Source organism: Cebus imitator, unplaced genomic scaffold (assembly GCF_001604975.1).
Source record: "Cebus imitator isolate Cc_AM_T3 unplaced genomic scaffold, Cebus_imitator-1.0 Scaffold21, whole genome shotgun sequence".
Taxonomy (NCBI): domain Eukaryota; kingdom Metazoa; phylum Chordata; class Mammalia; order Primates; family Cebidae; genus Cebus; species Cebus imitator.
The window spans coordinates 1,144,828-1,164,837 of NW_016107336.1; the positions used below are offsets into that span (position 1 = coordinate 1,144,828).

The window sequence follows — 20,010 nt, forward strand, 5'->3', positions numbered from 1 at the left end:
TTGGCAAGGATGGTCTTGATCTCTTGACCTCGTGATCTGCCCGCCCCAGCCTCCCAAAGTGCTGGGATTACAGGCGTGCAGATTCTGGAGGAGAGTGAGGACTTGGGTTCACCAGTGACGTTCCCAAGGACAGGCTGGGCTTTGGCGGGAGCTGCCCACCCTCTCGGAATCGGGATTTTGGCCTCCATAAAATGGGCAGGTCCCACTCGGATGGCCTGGTTCCCGGCTTCCTTTTGCGGGTCAATGGCGGCGTCGCGCGCGTGAGCGCGGTCTGCAAAGCCCCTAGCGCGGGGCGTCACGCGGGGATTGTTGTCGCCGCCGCCAGCCGCAGCAGCGACGCGAACTAGGGGCGCCTGGGCCGGGCGCGCAGGGGCGGGGACGCGCGCGGCGCGGGGGCAGCGTGGGTAGCGTGGGTGACGGGGGCGGGGACGGGGGCGCCCCGGCCTGAGCGGGACTAGGAGGGCGCGCCACCCGCTTCCGCCGCCGCCGGGGAATCCCCGGGGCTGGCGCTCAGGGAAGTTCCCGGAGGGCCGGGCATAAAAGGGCGGCCGTTGCCAGCGCGCCCCAACCCGGCAGCCCCAGGCAGCCGCGCAGCGCTCCAGCCATGTCGCGCGGCCTCCAGCTTCTCCTCCTGAGCTGCGGTAGGGCCCGCGAGCGCCTGGCGTCCCCCGCCCCTCCACGACACCCCCTCCCGCCGCTTGTTCACCACGCGCTCTCTCTTTCTCGCAGCCTACAGCCTGGCGCCCGCGACGCGGGAGGTGAAGGCGGCTTGCTCCGAGGATGTGGACTTGCCCTGCACCGCGCCCTGGGACCCGCAGGTCCCCTACACGGTCTCCTGGGTCAAGGTAGGTGCGGCGATGCCCGCGGGCTGGGGTGTGGGGGGCTCCTTTGAAGACAACGGGAACCATTTCCCCAAGGCTGGCGACCCTCTGTGGCTGGGAGCCGGGTGGGGGTTCGGGGGCGTCTCCCGCAGCTGAACTTGGGGTATGCAGTCTCCCGACGCGCCTCCCAGACCCAATCCGCATCCAGGTACAAGGCTGACTTAGGTCTTGCCCTCCGCGGGCCTCACTCCCCTTCCTGTCCCTGAAGGTGGCCTGAGATGAATGATCCACTTAAGACGTTTTGGAAGGGCAGGGACTCTCTCATTTGGATTAATTCTGTAGGACACCTGTGGTTGTGGGCCAGCAGGTCAGGAAGAAAGAAGCGGGGACCTGGATTTGGGCATTGGACAGAGGGAATTTCTTGTGTTTTGTGACTGTGATGCCCATGAGATACAAGGGACGGGGAGGCGGCAATTTGAGGGGAGGGGCTAAGACTCAAAAGTGACTTAGGCCATTTCGTCCGTGGTGGTTATCAGTGGTCATCCAGCTTGTGGGATACTCTTGGCCTCCTCCCCTAGCGCTGCTCCTCCTTCCTCTGGTAGCTGTGAGAGAGCCAGCAGTGAGGGCATCAGGTGGATGTATGAGCCGTGGGCCACATGTGTAACAACAGGCCTTGCTGCTCCTACTGTAAGACCATTGAGTGGCAAGGAGGCTTTTTAAAGGTTTCCTCTTGACTGGAACATTCTCAGATTTTAAGATGGCAATTATGGTGTCGTTCCAAAGCCAAGCAGCTGCTGTTTGCTATCACTGCTCCTTCTTTAAGTCAGGCCACTGCTACCTTCTTCTTTAAGTCAGGCCATTACACCTCTGTTTTAACTCACATGAATATGATATCCCAGCCACACCCTGGCTGTCACTGATTTGCTGTCTTACCGTGGGGCACATCTGTGCATCTGTTACTTTCCCCAAAATGCAGGACTTTCTTCTGCCCACCAGAAAAGATGCTGTAAGAACCTGTATGTGTATCTGGCAACTTAACAGTACAAGGAAGGCATCATTGCAGTGATCTCTTTGTGTGTGTGTCTCCTAACTGGATTGTCCATTTTCTGGGGGACAGTGGCTGTATCGATACTTTTGTGTATTCTGCATGGCACCTAATTTTTGCCCTGTAAATTGCAAAGGCACTCTATGAATTCAGCCTAGCACTTCATGAGTTACGCACAACGTTGACACTGCTGCCTCAAGGCATTGTATTGTGTATAAAGTAAGGTATTAAGTATTCCTACTTCATTTGTACCTTACTTACTGTGAGATCAGAGAATACAACAATTCTGAAATTGTTCTCATAGTCAAAGCAATAGTATTTTAAAAATATTATTAAAACAATTTTTGAATGCTGACTACATGCCAAGCTCCAAGGTAAATGCTGACATACATTGTCTATTTCCATCCATCGGAAGAATGTACTTAAGGGATTGGTACTATTACTCTTCCTACTTTACAGGTGAGGAAACTGAGCCCTAGGGTGGGAAGTAACCTGTTGCACAGCTGGCTACATGGTGGAGTGGGGATTTGAACGAAGGAGTCTGATTCAAAATCCTGAGTTGTTGGAAGTCTATCTTGCTATCTCTGTCTTCTACCTTAGTAATTTAAGGTAAAGAAAATCAAAGTGCCCCGGGCTGATCAGGCAGGGACTTAGTTATCTCACAGAAGGGGGAAAACATGAAACCACTATCCCTTCCACAGCGTAATTGTTTAATAAAGAAAGAAAACATTGTTAATATCCCCAGGGGAGTAATTAAAAAGTACTCATGAAACAAGCAGATGAAACTTCAGACGGTAAAATTCAAACCCTTCTGGAGTGAAAGCTTCATGCACAGGGTCATTTGGAATGGTCCACTAAACCATAGCAATTAACCTTAGACTTCTCCTTGGATGTCAGCTGGTGATGTAACTCTGTAGCACATGAGCTTGTTTATTGGACACAGTTCTTGGAAAATTTCCCCTGAAGATATTTCGATACTCTGTCAAGAAAAAAAAGGGACAGCAGTCTCTAGGCATTCTTTTTTACCTGTTGATCCATGGAATGGTACCATTGAAAAGTCATACCATAGTTGTTTTTTGAGAAGTAAACGGTGATTGAAATTCGTGGATAGGAGAGTTATGCTATACCAATAAATAAATCAGGTGCCCGAAAGTGACATATAATGTTCCTTTAAGCATTTTTTTTAAACAGGTCTCAGCATATTCTATAGATATTTTTTATTTTCCAGCCCAATAATTATACTTTTGGATTTGTGCTTACACAACAAAAATGGAGAGTGTTCTGGAGATAAGAGGAGTGGTGAATTACCAAAATACTTCATTTTACAGAAAATTAAGCATCTTTTCATTTCCCTACAAGTTTCTTGTAAAGTGTTTCATCAGAGTGGAGAGGTAGCATAAAGGGAGGAATTTCTTTCTGGTAACCAGAGCCAGCTTATCCCATCCCACCTCACTTCACCATCACTATCCTGGCTTTGTGAAACCTATTTTGCCAGCACAGGAGTGGGCTTCGTGCTGGGCAAGGAAAGCAGAGTCCCTCGCAGTGGGTTTTCACCGTCCACCAGATTAAGGCGCGTTCTGCAGGCTGTCTGCATATCACAAGTGCGGGTTATAATGACTCACAATTTAAAATTCCGTTCGCCACTCAAACCTCCGGCACCATGTAGCATCCTGTCTTTATCCATTTGGCACTGACTACTTGTAATTAGCAAAAGGATCCATGTAAACCATGTGTTTTTTATCACATGCCTTTGACCAGAAAACTCAAAGCAGACAGCATCCAATCTGTTTGCAACGTTAGGGTTGGGAAGGAAGAGTGTTCATTTTACTTTCCCTGTTTGAAAGATGCAGTGAGATGGGCCAGAGGGGACTTAATAGAGACATGCTCAGGAGGTTAAAGGTGAAGCCAAAAGTGGACAGAGATAGCCCAATTCCAGTTGGCCCAGCCCTTGTCTTCTGTGGACCCACGTCCTCCTAACTGGGATCCAACAAAAGATCCTCCTCTCATCCCTTCCTCTCTTATACGTTTTTTTTTTTTGAGACAGAGTCTCGCGCTGTCGCCAGGTGCCAGGCTGGAGTGCAGTGGCATGATCTCGGCTCACTGCAACCTCCGGCTCCCACGTTCAAGCAATTCTCCTGCCTCAGCCTCCTGAGTAGGTGGGACTACAGGCACATGTCATCATGCCCAGCTAATTTTTATTTTTTTTAGTAGAGATGGGGTTTCATCATGTTGGCCAGGATGGTCTTGATCTCTTGACCTCATGATCCACCCACCTCGGCCTCCAAAAGTGCTGGAAGAATGGGTGATTGAGAAGAAATAGAAAAGTTAATAAATTATATTCATTAGGTTAGTAGCTCAATTTAGCTTAATTTTTATTTTTTGAGACAGAGGCTCACTCTCTTTCCCAAGCTGGAGTGCAGTGGCATGAAGATGGCTCACTGCAGCCTCAACTTCCTGGGCTCGAGTGATACTCCCACCTCAGCCTCCCAAGTAGCTGTGACTACAAGGGCGTACCACCACACCTGGCTTATTTTTATGTTTTCAGTTTTTTGTAGAGACGAGATCTCACTACGTAGCCCAGGCTGGCCTCCAACTCCTTAGCTCAAGCCATCTTCCCACTTCGGCCTCCCAAAGTACTAGGATTACAGGCATGACCCAATCAATTTATGTTTTAAAATTGTAATAGCCTGGGTGTGGTGGCTCAGGGTCATGGCAGTAATCCTAGCAACTTGGGAGGCTGAGGTGGGAGGATCGCTTGAGCCCAGGGGTTTGAGACCAGCCCGGGCAATGTAGTGAGACTTGTCTCTAAAAAAAAAAAAAAAAAAAAGTTTTAATTGATTGTGGTTCTTTGAGGGGGTATTTTGAGAAAATATGCATATAGACTTTGATCTGTGGTTTTTCTTCCATTGACCGTGGCCTGTGGTTAAATTCTGGCATAAGACGTAAGAGAGCACAGCACAATATCATGCCTGTGAGGAGTCAGGCCATGCATTAAAGGGCTGCATCTGCACTGCATGAGAAGCATCACTGTGTCTGCACTCTCCTTAATGTAGGTTTGGAGAGAGAGGATGACTGGTTGGAGTACTCTGGGCCTGGCTGATGTTATCTAAGGATAATAAAGAGTGGTCATTTATCCCAGAGAGGCAGTGCCTTCTTGTATCACTCTAGGAGCCCTGACAACCTACGGGTGATGCAAAATGAAAGAGGATATATGGTGTCACCTCTGGGTGATGCTGCGGGGGTGAGGACAGTGGAGCGTCACAAGACAAGTGGCCTTTTCAGATGATTTCCAAAGGAAGGGAGAAAAAGGAAGTAAGAGTGTGACTTCAGATAAAAGTCTACTATAAATAGACTTTAGAATATTGAGAAGAGCCCCAGCTGGGGCAGATCATGGGCCATCCATGGAGTGTTCTGCTTCTGACATTAATGCTAAGGAAACTGTTGGAGAACAGGTTCATGGCTTGCATGAGGCCACTTCAAAAGCTCAAGGCTATCTTCCATGTATGTTGCTAAACTTCTTTTTGGTGGGGTTATGTTTTCTGTCTCTACCATCTTGTGCGATAATGAAGCTACAACACCAGGGATACTGAGGAGAGCCGAGTGCCTTAGGAGGGCCTAGCGTGGAGAAGCGGTCGGGGCAGATGTCATCTGTACAGCCACAGACCCTTGTGGCCCAAGGAAAGAGCCAGTGCTGAACACTTCCTGTGCTTCCTTCATTCTAGAGTGAGTCTGTTGTAAGATGGATTTAAGAACATGTTTTAGGACAAAAAGGAAACAATTCTACATTAAATGTAGAGCCATTGAACTGTGAAAACAATGTATGTTAGAATTAAAACAAAAGTCATACTGTCCGCATTGACACCTATAGTACTTGACCTGGTTGAATCATTTTTAGGGCTCCTCCCTAGGTCAAACCATGAAAGATATAAAGTTGCTTTTCAGATGTCTCTCATATGTACACTTTGATTGTTTAGTAAATATTTCTAAGTCTCAAATGTGTGCCACGTCCTGGGCCTGGCATTGGCCATCTCAAGATTGACGTAGAACTTTTGCCAGAAGACCGTCTTGAACAAAGGCATGGGGACCCAAGACTTTTTGGGAACCATTGAGGTAAGCAGCGATGTAGAAGGAAGACTTACCCAGCAGATGGCTGAGACCTAACATTAGAACGTAGGCTAGGTCAGGTTGTGAGGGGCCCTGACTGCCCAACAATGATGACTTGAACTTTATCCTTTTGGCAGTAAGGAGCCACTGAAGGATTTTAAGCAAAGAGAATGGCATAATGCAAAATATGCCTAAAGAAAGATAGAATACGGTTCGTCTTAGAAGATGAGTCTCAGGGGGAGACTTCCTTCTTTTCCTTCTTTTCCTCTTGGTCGCCGGTCCTTTCCATGTGGTTCTGTGGAGGAGTGGGCAAGGAAGATTGAGGCAGCTTCTGAAGGGCTATGGAAGTCTCACCCAGATAAGAATGGTGGATCACTGAGATTTTTGGACAATAGTGGAACAGAGCAAAGTTGCCAAAATCTTGACAGTAGGGAGGGAGGAAGAAAGTAGCTGAGAGTTAAATTGAAAAAAAAAAAAGAAGACTAAACAAAAAAACCAACTTGTTTTCTATAAATAAAAGGGGGAACCTGAGTCACATGAGGACTGGATTGTCTTAGCTATGTACTTGGCAGTGTCACTACGCAAAGATGAGGAAGTTTGGAGGTCTCAGTGACATAAGGGAAAGTTTTATGTAGGTAAAGACTAAAAGCAGATTGGTTACCTAAAAAAATTTCCCTCCATCTAAACCTGTTTCCATAATCCCTTCCTGGCTCTCCCTGGAATAACCCTAAATTTTGTATCACCAATCATGAGCTCAAAATAGAGCTGGACGGAAAATACTTCCCTAAGATTCCTTTATACTCATAAGCGCGTTTTTGTTTTTCATTTTGTTTTGTTTTGCACTGAGGTGTATTTGGGTAAAATTGCCATGTGTGTCATGTGGAACTTGTACAGACTTCGGAGCCCAAGTCTTGTTCATATCACCTGATGCTTTCTTGGAGGACCAACTAGTTTACTGCATGTCCCAAATTGGGACAATTTGGAGAATTGTTCCAGTTCTCCAAAGAGAGGACCGATTCTAGAAGAGCTGGTAGCTGCCTAGGATGATGGGTCCACATAGGGAAAACCTTTAGGAAAAGAAGGGTGTTGGTTGCCTTAAATAGTTCATAATAGCCTTGGACCAGCAGTTCTGAAGAACAGAGGTTCTGATCCAAATCAGGCCTTGAGGTCTCATTCCCCAAGGAGTGGCAGGCGTGTGAGCCCAAGGGACAAAGCAGGAGTGGCCTAGAGGCTGGAGCTGCGTGCCGCTAGCCCCCTACGTGCCACCCTCATTTACATGGTGGCGCAGGGTGCCTTATCATTAGGAGTCTTTCAGTTGCAAGGGATTTTAAATCCAATCAAAACTAGCCTAAAGAAAAGGAAGTATAGTGGCTTATACATAATTGGAATGCGAAAAAATAAAAAAAATCAAAATAGAGTTCATATTTCAGGTATGGCTGGCATTGTGGCTTGATTTGTGCCCCCTCCAAAAGATCGGAAGTTCTAATTTCTGATACTTGCGATTGTGGCTTTATTTAGAAATAGAGTCTTTGCACAAGTAATGAAATTGAGATGAGGTCCTGCCTGACTAGGGAGGGCCATTCTTCAGTATGAATGACGTCCTAAGAAGAGAAAACACGCACTGACACAGACAACAGGGAGAACGCTACGTGAAGACAGAGGCAGGGATTGGAGTTCTGTGTCTGCAAGCCAAGCGATGCCGAGGACTGCTGGCAACCACTAGAAGCTAAGAGAAAGGCACAGAACAGATTCTGCCCGAAAGCCTTCAGAAAGTGGGCCCTGGCAACACCTTGATTTTGAACTTCTGGCCTCCTGAACTGTGAGAGAATACATTTCTGTTGTTTCTGCCACCCAGTTTGTGGTGCTCTACAGCCCTGACAGATGAATGCAGCTAGACTTAGAGGTTCATGAATGTCCCCAGGACTTGGTGGCCTTCCCTATCTCAGCTCTGCCTTCCTTTACACTGGTAACGTGTCCAGCCTCCACACGGCAGCCAGATCATAGCCAGTAACTGCAGAGTTGGACAGTTTACGTGTTTCTTATCTAAATGCTTGGTAACAGAAGTGTTTCAGATTCTTGGATTAGGGATGCTTAATCTGTATATTCTTTCAGAAGCAAGTGCAGAGGAGAAGGTTGTGTTTCTCTTCAAATATCTCAACATACATCTGATTATTCTTAAGGGACTTTGATTGGGTCACATGCCTATCAGAACCAGTCTCCATGATCGTGGGGCATCAGGCCTGAGTTAAGTTGCCTCTTCTAGAACCAGGTGTGGAGCTCTGCAGAGAGCTTGTAATGGTACGTCTTGCAGGTCCAGCAGGCCCCACGGGACGCTAATGGAAGAGAGATGATTGGCATGAACCATGAACAACATTGCCTTCAAATCTCAGTTCCAAAGGGGTTTTGTTATATTATTATGATGGTGCTTTTTTTTAAGACGGGGTTTCACCATGTTGGTCAGGCTGGTCTTGAACTCCTGACCTCAGGTGATCCACCCGCCTTGGCCTCCAAAGTGCTTGGATTACAGGCGTGAGCCACCACACCCGGCCATGATGTGCTTTAAAAAATTCAGAATGTTGTGGATATTTTGAAGACATTGTACGTGGAAAAAAACAGTTTCTCCCTAGAGCAGAGATTGGGACTTCTAGGATAACTTTACCAGAGGAGACGGAAGTGTCAGTGGTAAAGAAGTGGCAGAATGGTTGGATGATGTGGAACGCTATCATATATAACAATAATTTCTGTTACAGCATTACCAATTATAAAGCACTTTTCTGTGTTTTCTCACTTGATTCTTATAATAACCCCATGAGCAAGTGAGGGAGGTCCAGATGGCAAAATGGGGGCTCAGCGGTGAAGGGATATGTGGAAGATGACCCAGCTAACAAATGGAGAAGCTGGAATTGACTTCAGACCTTTGATTCCAAAGCCAGTGCTCTTGTAACTTTCTCACAGTTTCTAAAATTCATGCATTCATTCAGTAAATACTTTTTGAATTCTTCTTATATTCAGGGAACTATTTAGTATGCCGAATGAAACCTTGACTATAAAAAAGGAGAGAGAGAATAGTAACATCTTTAGGGCTTTCTTTGCGATCGATACGATGCTTAGGGTCTGTATACAACATCGTAAGTATCTTCTCGCCAGCTCGGTGGGATGCGAACACCCCAGATTCCAGTGGAGCCATCCAAGCCTGACAGCGGTTCAGTCAGTTGGCCAAGAGCAGAGGTAGCCATGGGAGGGCTGGGGTTTGGTTCCAGCTCAGTCCAGTGCCAACGCCTGTGCTCTTAATTATGTTGCCTCTGCTATACTCATAACTCTGTTAACAGCCATAAATCCAGCTCTGTCTGTTAGACCCAGTAAATTTCAAAGTGGAAAATCATTTTTCTAATAAAACTACGCTTAGGAAAAAAAAGATATTAATGCTCATACATTCTGCCCTCATTATAACATCAACCTCCGAGCCAAACTATTTTGCACATTATAAAGAGCTGTTTTTATGATGAATGGGAATTATATTGGCACTTTAATTGAGTTAGAAACCAAGGTACATGAGTGTTAGTGCACAAGAAATGCAATAAAAAAAAAAGCTGTTCAATGTGGTTGGAATACATCAGATTAATTTAATACCAACTTAAATCCTTGAAATCTATACCCTTAAATATGTTTTTATCAAATCGTTAGATGAATTTTTTGTACTTTTTTTTCTTTTAGGTAGGCACTTATTACATTCTTTTTCTTTTTTTGAGACAGTGTGTTGCTCTGTCGCACAGGCAGGAGTACAATGGCATGATCTCAGCTCACTGCAACCTCCACCTCCTGGGTTCAGCTGATTCTCCTGCCTCAATTTCCCAAGTAGCTAGGATTACAGATGTCCACTGCCACACCCAGCTAATATTTTGTGTTTATGGGGGAGATGGGGTTTCACCGTGTTGGCCAGGCTGGTCTTGAACTCCTGACCTCATGTGATCCACCTGCCTTGGCCTCCCAAAATGCTGGGATTACAGGCATGAGCCACCACTCCCAGCCCTGCATTCTTGACAAATCTGATGTATGATAAATTTGTATTTTGATTTTGTGATCAAAACTCATTTTTTGCTATAAAACTCTCACCCCCTTAGATTCCAATATGGTAATGTAGGAGTTTGGCATATGTTTGGATAAAATTATGTAAACTTAAAAACAAAAAAAAAACAACACTTTCCATAGTAGGATTTTTAAAATATTAGTTCAGTTTCATCCATAATTAATGATTTATTTTATTTATTTTGTTTCAGTTCAAATTTGTTCATCATTAAAAAAAACTGACTTCATTCACGTGCCCATAAAATTAGTACTTGTGTTTGCTTGATTTAGCATTCTGCAAATGAAAGAGAGTTTATTTTAATTTAGGGCTTGTGGTTTCCTGAAGGTCAGCTCTCCATTTGAGAGAAAGAATATGGTATTTAAATGATTTAGTCAAATGGGAGGCCTGACACCAGTCACAGTCCCTAGGCATTCTGAAAATGAGATGCCCCACGTTTGCACTTTTCCAGCTCAACCAAAAATGATAGAGTTGTCACCATGAAAGTTAATGCACAACATGTGGATTTTTAAAACATGATTGGGATGAGTGTTTTGAGTAATTAATTTGCTGAAATTGTGTTGTGCTTTAGCACACTGTACTACAATATTAGCTTTGTGAAGGGTGCATTAAATAGTTCCTGTCAATTACGGTTGGCTGTGAATGAATCTGAGGGTTCCTTTTGTTATAAATTACTATTTCCTAAAATGCTTTTGCAGAGAAGCAATGGAACACTTTTAGATTTGGAATGTTTAAAGAGCTGTTCTTGCCAGTGGTTGATTTTGAGCCAGCTCCAATGTTTATGAGAACTCATAAAACAAAGCAAAGTGAGGATGGCCCATTTGCTGTTACTCCATTTTCCTCCCACTGAAATTTCTCCTTCAGTTTTTGGTGGTGCCTCTGACACAGTTAGCTCATCCGATAAAGCCTGCTGATAGCTAATTTGAGCTTCTGCATACAGTCCCTTGATCCTGCTAGGGCCCCACCCCCATTCTGAGTTTGCAACATTAACATAAAAACTACCAGCAGTTTTGCAGCTGTGGACAAACCCCAAATTCCAGAGATGGGGGTCACAAGAGAAAGTTTAGCTGAAAATGTATACACCTAAAGCTGGAAGTTAGAGGGAGGGTCGTGAAATATTTCCAGGTGCAGTGTCTGAATTTACAGAGAATTCTTTTTGCTCTAGTTAGTTATTATGCAAACAGTACTGTTGGTTAGTTTGGCAGGAGTTCCTAGGTTTTGCCAGTAGTTCTCTGGGTCATTTGGAAGATGACCCCATGAGAGTTGAGATATTTTGCCATGATCCCACTGATGGCCATGAGGTTTCAGCCAATCAGAATTCTGCAGGTTGCTTTGGGGTTCTTTGTTTCACATCCTCCCCCCCCCCCCCCCCCCCGGTTCTTCTGTTTGTCCTTAGGAGCTCACCCTGCCTTTGTTTTGCCATTTAAAAGTAACTAGCGGCCCACTGAAGGTTTTGCCAGAGGCCCATGGAAATCTAACCATCAAATAAACTACATTTTACTGGTCTTGCTGCTGATTTATAAGATGAATTCTCTGCAAACAGGCAGAAGTTACTTCCAGCCAGTTTTGATCACCAGCACCTTTTTGCTTCAACAATCTGCAGCAGCTAACACAATAATGGGGCCATCTTTATGTAAATAGACACAATAGTTTATATTTCTGCCAGCTCCAGAGGGATTCACGGTTTTGATCTTGACTTTCAGATGGGCCTTTCTGAGCTGGGGGAGGGAGAGGTTGCTGGATGGGAGAGGAGCTCCCCAGGAGAAAACCATGGGTGGATAATCTCAAAATGGTTGTTGCAGCTACGCTCGCATTTGGAGGTTAATTTAGAAAAGAAAAGCAAGATTGGACATCAGAGTGAGGACTGTAGAGACTGGGCTGAGCTATTTATTTCACAGTGGCCTTTCCGGCCATCCTAGGCACCATTGGCCCAGGATGGGCCTTGGTCTCCGGTCTGTTGACAGCCCTGCCTGGAGGAAGAAGCACCTCTGCCAGGCAGTAGGGGTGAGAGGGGAGCGGTGTGAGCCCACGACGAGGCTGCAGCTGATGGTTTACTTAGGCTTGAAAAGGGAAACTGGTGCTGAATGAGACGTGTTCTGGAATCAGTGAGACACTGTTAGTTTCCTCTAAATTTCCTTGGCCCCACCGGTTTTCTTTTTTCCTTTATTTTGGGGCCCAAAGGCCCCCAGTCTTTTTGCTTCCTCACATAGAATCTTGATTATTTAGGAAGGAATCTTTCCACACAAAAAGGACCATCAAAAAATGGGATTTATGTCCACAGACTTGGCCTGAGAAGAGCCATTCGTCTCAGCTCAGGGCTAGGAGGGAGCTGAGCAAGTTTCCTTGCAGGAGCGATCAGTCTGCCACCAGATGTCTCTGTAGCCCACTCTACAGGAATGCTAACGAGCACCAGGGCTGGGGCCCGAGCTTCCCAGTGACCTTGTGGTATATCCCCTGAATTAATACATGAAGCTGAAATGAGCCTCTCATGTGCTTGTGTGTGTGTGCGTGCACAAGTGCACACATGCCTGTGTGTATGTATTTTCTTTCCCAAGTTGCTTCACAAGATTATCCCCCTAACTCCTTGGTAATCTATTTCCCTGCACTTAAGTCCCTTCCTAAAAGTCAGAGAAGAGTGGTAGGGTGCTCCTGGAATGGGAGATTTGTCATTGATAGGTGCAAGCAAAGATAGTGGCGGAGGGGCTGATAATCTCTGTCCCCTTCCCTCAGGTGGCTCTTGAGTGCAGTTATCATGGTAGGGACAGGTAAGGAATGTCATTTAATCCTGGGCTCCCCGCTGGTCCTCAGCCAACCAGCAAAGGGAAACTCAGGTGCTGCTGGGGATGTCAATGTCGAAGGGCTGCCCAGGAAGGCTGAAAACAAGGATTTGCTTTACTGCACGTGTAAATTCATTTTAGAAGCTTTAAAGTATTTCAGTGGAGGAGCAACTGGCAAGTGAATGAGGCAAATTATAAATATGTCTAGGAAAGAGAGAATTAATGGTGAATGTGGTATGAGCCTAATCTCTGCAGTGAATGCTGAAGATACTCCACCAGTTTGATCACAAAGAGTTCACAAGAAAGCAAGCCTGGCTTATGCCTCTAATCCCAGAACTTTGGGAGGCCGAGGCGGGCGGATCGCTTGAGCCCAAGAGTTGGAGACCAGCCTGGGCAACAGAGCAAGACATTGCCTCTAAAAAGAAACAAACAAACACAGAAATTAGTCAGGCATGGTGGTGCATGCCTATAATCCTAGCTGCTAGAGAGGCTGAGGTGGGAGTACCAGAAGGTTGCCTCAGGAGGCCAAGGGTGCAATGAGCCGTGATCACACCCCTGCACTCCAGCCTGGGTGATAGAGCAAGACCCTGTCTCAAAAAAGGAAAAAAGAAAGCCAGCCAGATAAAATGTTTGGCTAAATTGGGTATCTACCAAGTCCGGCCGGTCTGTCCTGGGTATAGTGAAGTCAGCTGTTCCTGCACTTCCATGTGAGTTTGAAATGATCAACAAATGATCCGACACGTACAATCTCTGTGTTGCATGCTCTGTAAAGCATGATCGCAGCTGGCTGACTGCCCTAGTACAACGAAAAGGTGTGGCACATCCAGCAGCGCCAGGTATGGCCACACAGATCCACAGCCCCTGAGGAACAAGATGACTGTTTGCAGGAGGCGTTGCTCATCTGCATATCTGATTTTAGTTGAATCCTCTGGCAAGGATCATAACAGATTCAGGAATTTTTCCAAATAAAAGGCTGAGATACAAAAATAGGAATCATTTAGTGGGTGAGTTGGCATCTGAAGAAAACAAGAGAAGATTTAATACAGAACGATCCTGCCTATACATGCATACATGGACAGAAAATGCAATCCAGCAAGATTCACGCACAGCATGTCACTGTCCTCAGCAGTGACGCTCTCCCTTATACAGGGTGGAAATTGGGATACTTATGGTAGAATCATGAAATGCAGTCCTGATGTTATTCCGAAGATGTAGCCTTAGGAATTTTCACAGATCTCTACTCCCCCAGAGGTCACACGCACACAAAAGCATAATGTCTTGTTTTACACACATAAGTTGAGGCTGGATCTTATGAAAACAAAATGGAAACACTGGGTTCGAGTTGCAGTGCTTGCAGTGGACCATGATGCGCTATGATTCCTTCTTCACAGCTATCAGAGGGTGGTGAAGAGAGGATGGAGACTCCTCAGGAAAACCTGCGCTATCATCAGAAGACGCAAAATGGTTCTTTCGAGGCCCCCGGTGGCAGGCTGTATTCCCTGAAGATCCGGAACACTACCAGCTGCAGTTCGGGCACGTACAGGTGCACTCTGCAGGAGCCAGATGGGCAGAGGAACCTAAGTGGCAAAGTGATCTTGAGAGTGACAGGTGAGGTGACCCACTGCACTCGCCTTCTTCTTGCACAATGCATGCGCGCTTGCTTCAGGGCCTAAAGTCGATCCTGTCTTTCGGAGTCTAGCTCCAGAGCTTTGGATCACATCTGTGGCTGGAGGTGGGAATCCGCTGCAAGCATGTCACCATTTTCCCTTCACGTGGCTTAAATGATGCCTTTTGTTTGACTTTTGCCCAGCACTTGTTGGGCCGAGGCTGGAAGTGATAAAAATGTGGTCATAGAGCCCAGGTTTCCGTACAGTAGTTAATTTCTCCTGCTGTCGGGTATCTGAAAGGACTCAGACTTAGGGTAATATTATTACACCTGCAAGAGTACGGTCCCTGTTTAAGGGGCACTGTGTACTTTTGCTTAGTGTTGTATGTGCACACCTCCCTTAGGCCCTCCTGGATCTCCAGCCCTTCATCCTGCTTTCTTTGTTTCCTGAGACTTAGTACAATTAGCATGTTACGTATGGATTGATTTACTGTCTGTCTCCCCAAGACAGCAAGAACCTCTTTGTTTTCTTTTCTGATGTGTCTGGGCACATAGTAGGCTCTCAATGAATATTCACATGAACGAGAGGAACCTTGCAGGGGAGAGTGGAGAGGGAAGGCATGTCCTGTGGGGAGTGGAGAGGCAATGAAGAGAACCGTGGATTTTCTCTCTTTTTCCTCTTCCAAGGCGATATTGCCTAACAACTTCAGGGGTCAGAGTCCGCAGTCGCTTACATCTGGCTCAGATATTAAGTCTGCATCTTATTAGTGTGTGACCTTGAGCAAATCCCTGATTGACCCTAAGCCTCAGTTCTCTAATCTCTAGAATGGAAGTAACAGCTACAACATAGGCTTGTAGTGAAGGTGAAACGAGAAATTGCGTTAACAGGCCGAGTGCAGTGCCCAGGACAGACGGAATGATCAGTGTGTGTTAGAGACCATGAGGACAATGGCTCTCATTATCCACAGCTGTGGCGATCCAGCCCTGGGCTGTTGACAAAATGTTGAATCCACTTTCAGGGGTCGACAGCTCTCTGGAGATACAGCCATTGGCTCCATTGGTCAGAATCCCCTCCGCTCTCTTGCATTCCACCTGCTCCTGCCGGGGGCGTCGAGCAGGTTCTGTTTGCACGCACACTGTAGCCAAAGCTCAGCTTGCTTCCCCAAACAGCACACTGGGTGTTGCACGTGAGTGGGGAGAGGCACCTCCCTTCACGCCTGTTCCTGGACATCGGCCTCGCTGCTCTTGCCCTCCCTGAGTGTGTCACCACAGCCTTGAACAAACCCTAGGGTCTGTTCTCCCGCCCACTCATGCTGGCAGCCCTGCCGAAAGAGCTCAAACGATTCTACAAAAATCTGTCCATGTGTTTGGCCATCACAGGGCAGTTCACCTGCTTCCTTTCATGGTCCCCGAGTCCTCATGAGCTGAGGACACAGCACGCTCTACCAAACACTGATGAAGTTAAGAAAATCTGTGGATTAATAAGTGGCGGTTTATCAGGTGGAAGGATAAAGTAAGCCAGGAAAGGCCTGACATCCGAAGCGGAGGCAGACAGACACAGGATAAGCCTGGACCAGACACCTGGCTCAGCCGCCTTGGTCCTTGGTCCTTGACCCTCTCTGAGCCTCGGCTCTTTCAGCTGTAAAATGGGACTGCTCAGGCCTGCTCTGAAGATTCAGGGAGATGCTGTATGCAGGCCCTGCTGCACGCAGCTGGACACAGAGCAACGGTGCACACTGGCTGCTGCTGCTGTCACTGTCACTGTCATTCATCCTGATGGGAAGAAGAGACGAGCAGGACTCCAGGACGAAGGAACAAAGCATTCTTAGCTATTTTTCATGGTAGAAAATCCTGTTAAAATGGCTTCACTTGTCACTTACTTTTTTAAAGGATGCCCTGCGCAGCGTAAAGAAGAGACTTTTAAGAAATACAGAGCGGAGATTGTCCTGCTGCTGGCTCTGGTTGTTTTCTACTTAACACTCATCATTTTCACTTGTGTAAGTATCTTTTTAAAACATCTCTTCTGTTATTAAAAGATTACCCAGGGCACCAATCCAAATATCTTTTGCAGATAGCATGAATCATTTAATAATGGCGAGAGAGATTATTCTTTGAAACTTGGACTCTTTTTGAGGCCCCTAGACTGGGAGAATCATTACACGAAGCTCCCTGAAATGTTTCCAGCTTTTGTCTAGTGGCCACATGTAGAGCATTGTGGGAAAAAAAAAAAAGTACGATATGGGACGGACGTTTGGGAAATGGCAAGGGATTCTATGAAAGATGGACCAGAGGCCCTGTCGGCACAGTGTAGAAATTGCAGGGCTGAGGGTCCCCCGTCTGAGAACAGAGGCCTCGTTCTTCCTGTGGGTAAGGGAGTGAGCCCCACTGCCCCAGGGATGCCAGGGGATAAATCAGCCTCCTTTGGCTGCCTTCAAACTATTTTCTCATGGGGGTTCCCCCGTTATATTTTTGGTATTTCCGCCCATGCCTTAAGAATCAATCCCAAGAAGCCAGAGCAGTGGGGCACCAAGGGAGGCTCCCAGGGTGGCTGGCCGGTGCTCAGGTGTCCTAGGCATGCCCGTGAGCTGTTGGTTGCAGGTTCCAGCTAAAAGCCCTCAGAGATTCTTTCTGCATGGCTGCTCACCTGTGTTGACTGTGGTTGTGGGAAAGTAGGGCCACATGTGTGTCTGACCCTCTAGGAAGCGATCTGCCCCCTTTGTCTCCATTTACCGGGCAGGGTGAGCTACCTAGCGGCCAGGACGGAATTTACCCACGAGCTACCCCAGGACTGGTTCTTGCTACTCACTGTGTCCCTCTATTCACTTACTTGCCTCTCTGGCTGTGCACCTGTCTTTCTGCTTTCTATTTTAGACATTGGTCAATCAAAGACTCCAGTGAGCACCTACTATGTTCAAGGCATTATGCTAGGCACTGTATGAGGCATAAAAAGGTGTAACACATTACTCCTGCCCTCAAAGAGCTTACAGTTCAGATGTTAGTGTTATTTACATATAAGAAGATAATTAGAGTTACCAGGCAGTATATTTTAAAAATGAGTGACTTTAGTTTCTTGTTGGCAAATGCCTTCTTCTGTGGGCATTGATTTTCCATTCAGAGACCTAACAGAAGGGGCTTGAAATGGTCACAATCAGCGAATCTCCTGGTACAAGTTTGGAGATGCCAGTGAAATGGTTGGTACAAATCCCTAGTAGTGGGAGTGAGGCGGTGAGCTATGAGAGCTTCCAGAATGGGTTGTCTAGCCAGCTGTTACTGAACAGAGTTTAAATGGAGGTGACAACTGCTGAATTTTTCCAGTTATTCACTTCCTTGTATTTCATTTCTTTTCAGAAGTTTGCACGACTACAGAGTATCTTCCCAGATATTTCTAAAGCTGGCATGGAGCGAGCTTTTCTCCCAGTTACTTCCCCAAGTAAGCATGTGGGGCCAGTGACTCTTCACAAGACAGAACTGGTATGAGCAGGATTTCTGCAGGTTCTTCTTCCTGAAGCTGAGGCTCAGGAGTGTGCCCGTCTGTCACACTGGAGGAGAGGAGAATGAGCCCTGCGCTAGAGATGGCATCCCCCCGTGAGGTCCTTCACCTGGACGAAAACATCTAGAAGTGGATCCCGCCCCATTTGCTGTGAGCAGCCTTTGAAAACCATCATATGACCACATAGCATGGGGCCACTGCTGCTTCTCCACGGCCAGCGTTTCAGCGATGTGTGCAGCTATCTGATCAACCTCCTGGACACTTGTTCAGTTATGTAAAAGCTATGGTGAAATGCAACTGGAAAAGGGTCTTGGGAACTATGAATGCCCCTAGCTGGCCCGCGACAGACTCCTGAGGACAGCTGTCCTCTTCTGTATCTAAGGGACATCTCTTTGAATTTGCCGTGTTTTGTTGTACCAGCCCAGATGTTTTACCTCTGGGAGGAATTGACGGATCAAGCTGTGAGACAGTGGGAAATATTTAGCAAATAATTTCCTGGTGTGAAGGTCCTGCTATTACTAAGGAGTAATCTGTGTACAAAGAAATAACAGGTCGATGAACTATTCCCCAGCAGGGTCTTTTCATCAGGGAAAGACTTCCATAAAGAAGCAATAAAGAAGAGTGCCACGTTTATTTTTGTATCTATATGTACTTTTCAAGAGGGGTGTGTGTTTTTCCGCTTTTGAAATCTGTATCTGTAGTTAGATAGCATTGTGAACTGACAAGCAGCCTGGATATAGAGAAGGAGAAAAGTCGGAGAGGATGACAGGAGAGACAGCTATTTAGTGACCGGCCGGAAATGTGGGGCTCACGGTGCAGTCTGGGTGCTCGTCCCATTGTCCATCGTCCCACTATCTGGCTGCATGATCTGGAGCAAGTTCCTGATGGTTTCTGCTTTCTCCATTGTAAACCACAAGGCTGTTGCATGGGCTGATGAAGATACTATATGTGAAAATTCTTTGAAAACGTATAAAGCGCTATACAAATTTGAAACTCCATTGAGTCATTATCCTTGCCATGATGGTGGTGTTCTGGGGATGAGAAGGTGCTCATTTCTCATGTTTTCCATTGTCTGAAACAAAGAAGGTTACCACAAAGCCTTTCCTAGAGCCTTCTGCAATAATTCCTTCGGGGACGTGGGGAGGCCAGGCCCATGGTCTGTTCTTCAAGCATTTGCTTAACACACTGCAGGATACGGACACGTGGGAGCCACTGGCAGAAGGGACTTCCCGAAGTGTTGCGTGGATGTTTTAGCCATTGTTGGGTTTCTCTCTTATCAAACATGGGCCCTTCCCTTCTTGGTTTCCAAAGGCATCTTACTGCTTGAGTTATGTGTTCCACTGTCCCCTCTAATATTAGGGAGTAAACTGGATACCAGGCTGACTTAGTGTTTTTGTCTCCGTTGTGGCTTTCATGTTATTATATGTATGCAGGTGAAGAAGGGGTGTTTTTCTGTTTTATATTCAGCTCATAAGACTTTGGGATAGGAAAAATGACTAATCGCTACTAGGCTTAATACCTGGGTGATGACATCATCTGTACAACGAACCCCCATGACATAAGTTTACCTATGTAACAAACCTGCACTTGTACCCATGAACTTAAAATAAAAGTTAAAAATAAAAAACACTTACAAGTACAAATGAAAAAGTCCCGACTTTGGGATGAGTACTATGATGTCTATAAACCAGTTTGAGAATCAGAATCCAAAATAAGAGCTGAAAGATTGGCAGAGCCCTTCTCGGAGGGAGGGAACCGCTGGCAGACAGATCTTTGTAAGCAGCTCCCTCCTTCCCAGAGATGCTTCTGCTTCCATCCTGGGGTCGCGTTGCTACCCAGTATGGCTCATATTCACATGCACAGCCACAGGTGGGAGGGATGTGGGGTGGGGTTTCTGCTTCAGAAAGATGTGTAACGTCAGGGGCTTTGTGCCTGGGATTCATGGGGTTTCACTCGAGATTCTCAAATAGGTCCCTTCTCCCCAAAATGTTAAGAAAATCTGGTCTAAGTAGTTGTAATAGTTATAAAAGCATCCTAGGTGAATGGCTCTTTACAAAGATGAACACACATAAAATTCCTCTAA

At 46.3% G+C, this 20,010-nt stretch overlaps 1 protein-coding gene across 2 annotated transcripts; it reads left to right on the forward strand.

The window, feature by feature from the left end:
- The first annotated feature begins 327 nt into the window (after positions 1 to 327).
- CD83 (CD83 molecule) lies at positions 328 to 19,563 on the forward strand. 2 transcript variants are annotated; one of them, XM_017521615.1, is made up of 5 exons: positions 328 to 641; positions 730 to 845; positions 14,223 to 14,439; positions 16,328 to 16,434; positions 17,786 to 19,563. In XM_017521615.1, exons 1-5 carry the CDS (start codon positions 605 to 607, stop codon positions 17,912 to 17,914), a joined length of 606 nt encoding a protein of 201 aa, XP_017377104.1. In that variant the 5' UTR covers positions 328 to 604; the 3' UTR covers positions 17,915 to 19,563. The 2 variants fall into 2 exon arrangements, with proteins under 2 accessions (XP_017377104.1, XP_017377105.1); XM_017521616.2 differs by having other exon boundaries at positions 420 to 641; positions 17,789 to 19,561.
- Positions 19,564 to 20,010: the final 447 nt, after the last annotated feature.

Excerpts from the sequence above, each read along its gene's own strand:
- CD83 (XM_017521615.1), top strand. The coding sequence starts at position 605 with ATGTCGCGCGGCCTCCAGCTTCTCCTCCTGAGCTGCG. Across the intron at positions 642-729 it reads GCTTCTCCTCCTGAGCTGCG|CCTACAGCCTGGCGCCCGCG; the intron begins GTAGGGCCCGCG and ends TCTTTCTCGCAG. Across the intron at positions 16,435-17,785 it reads CACTCATCATTTTCACTTGT|AAGTTTGCACGACTACAGAG; the intron begins GTAAGTATCTTT and ends ATTTCTTTTCAG.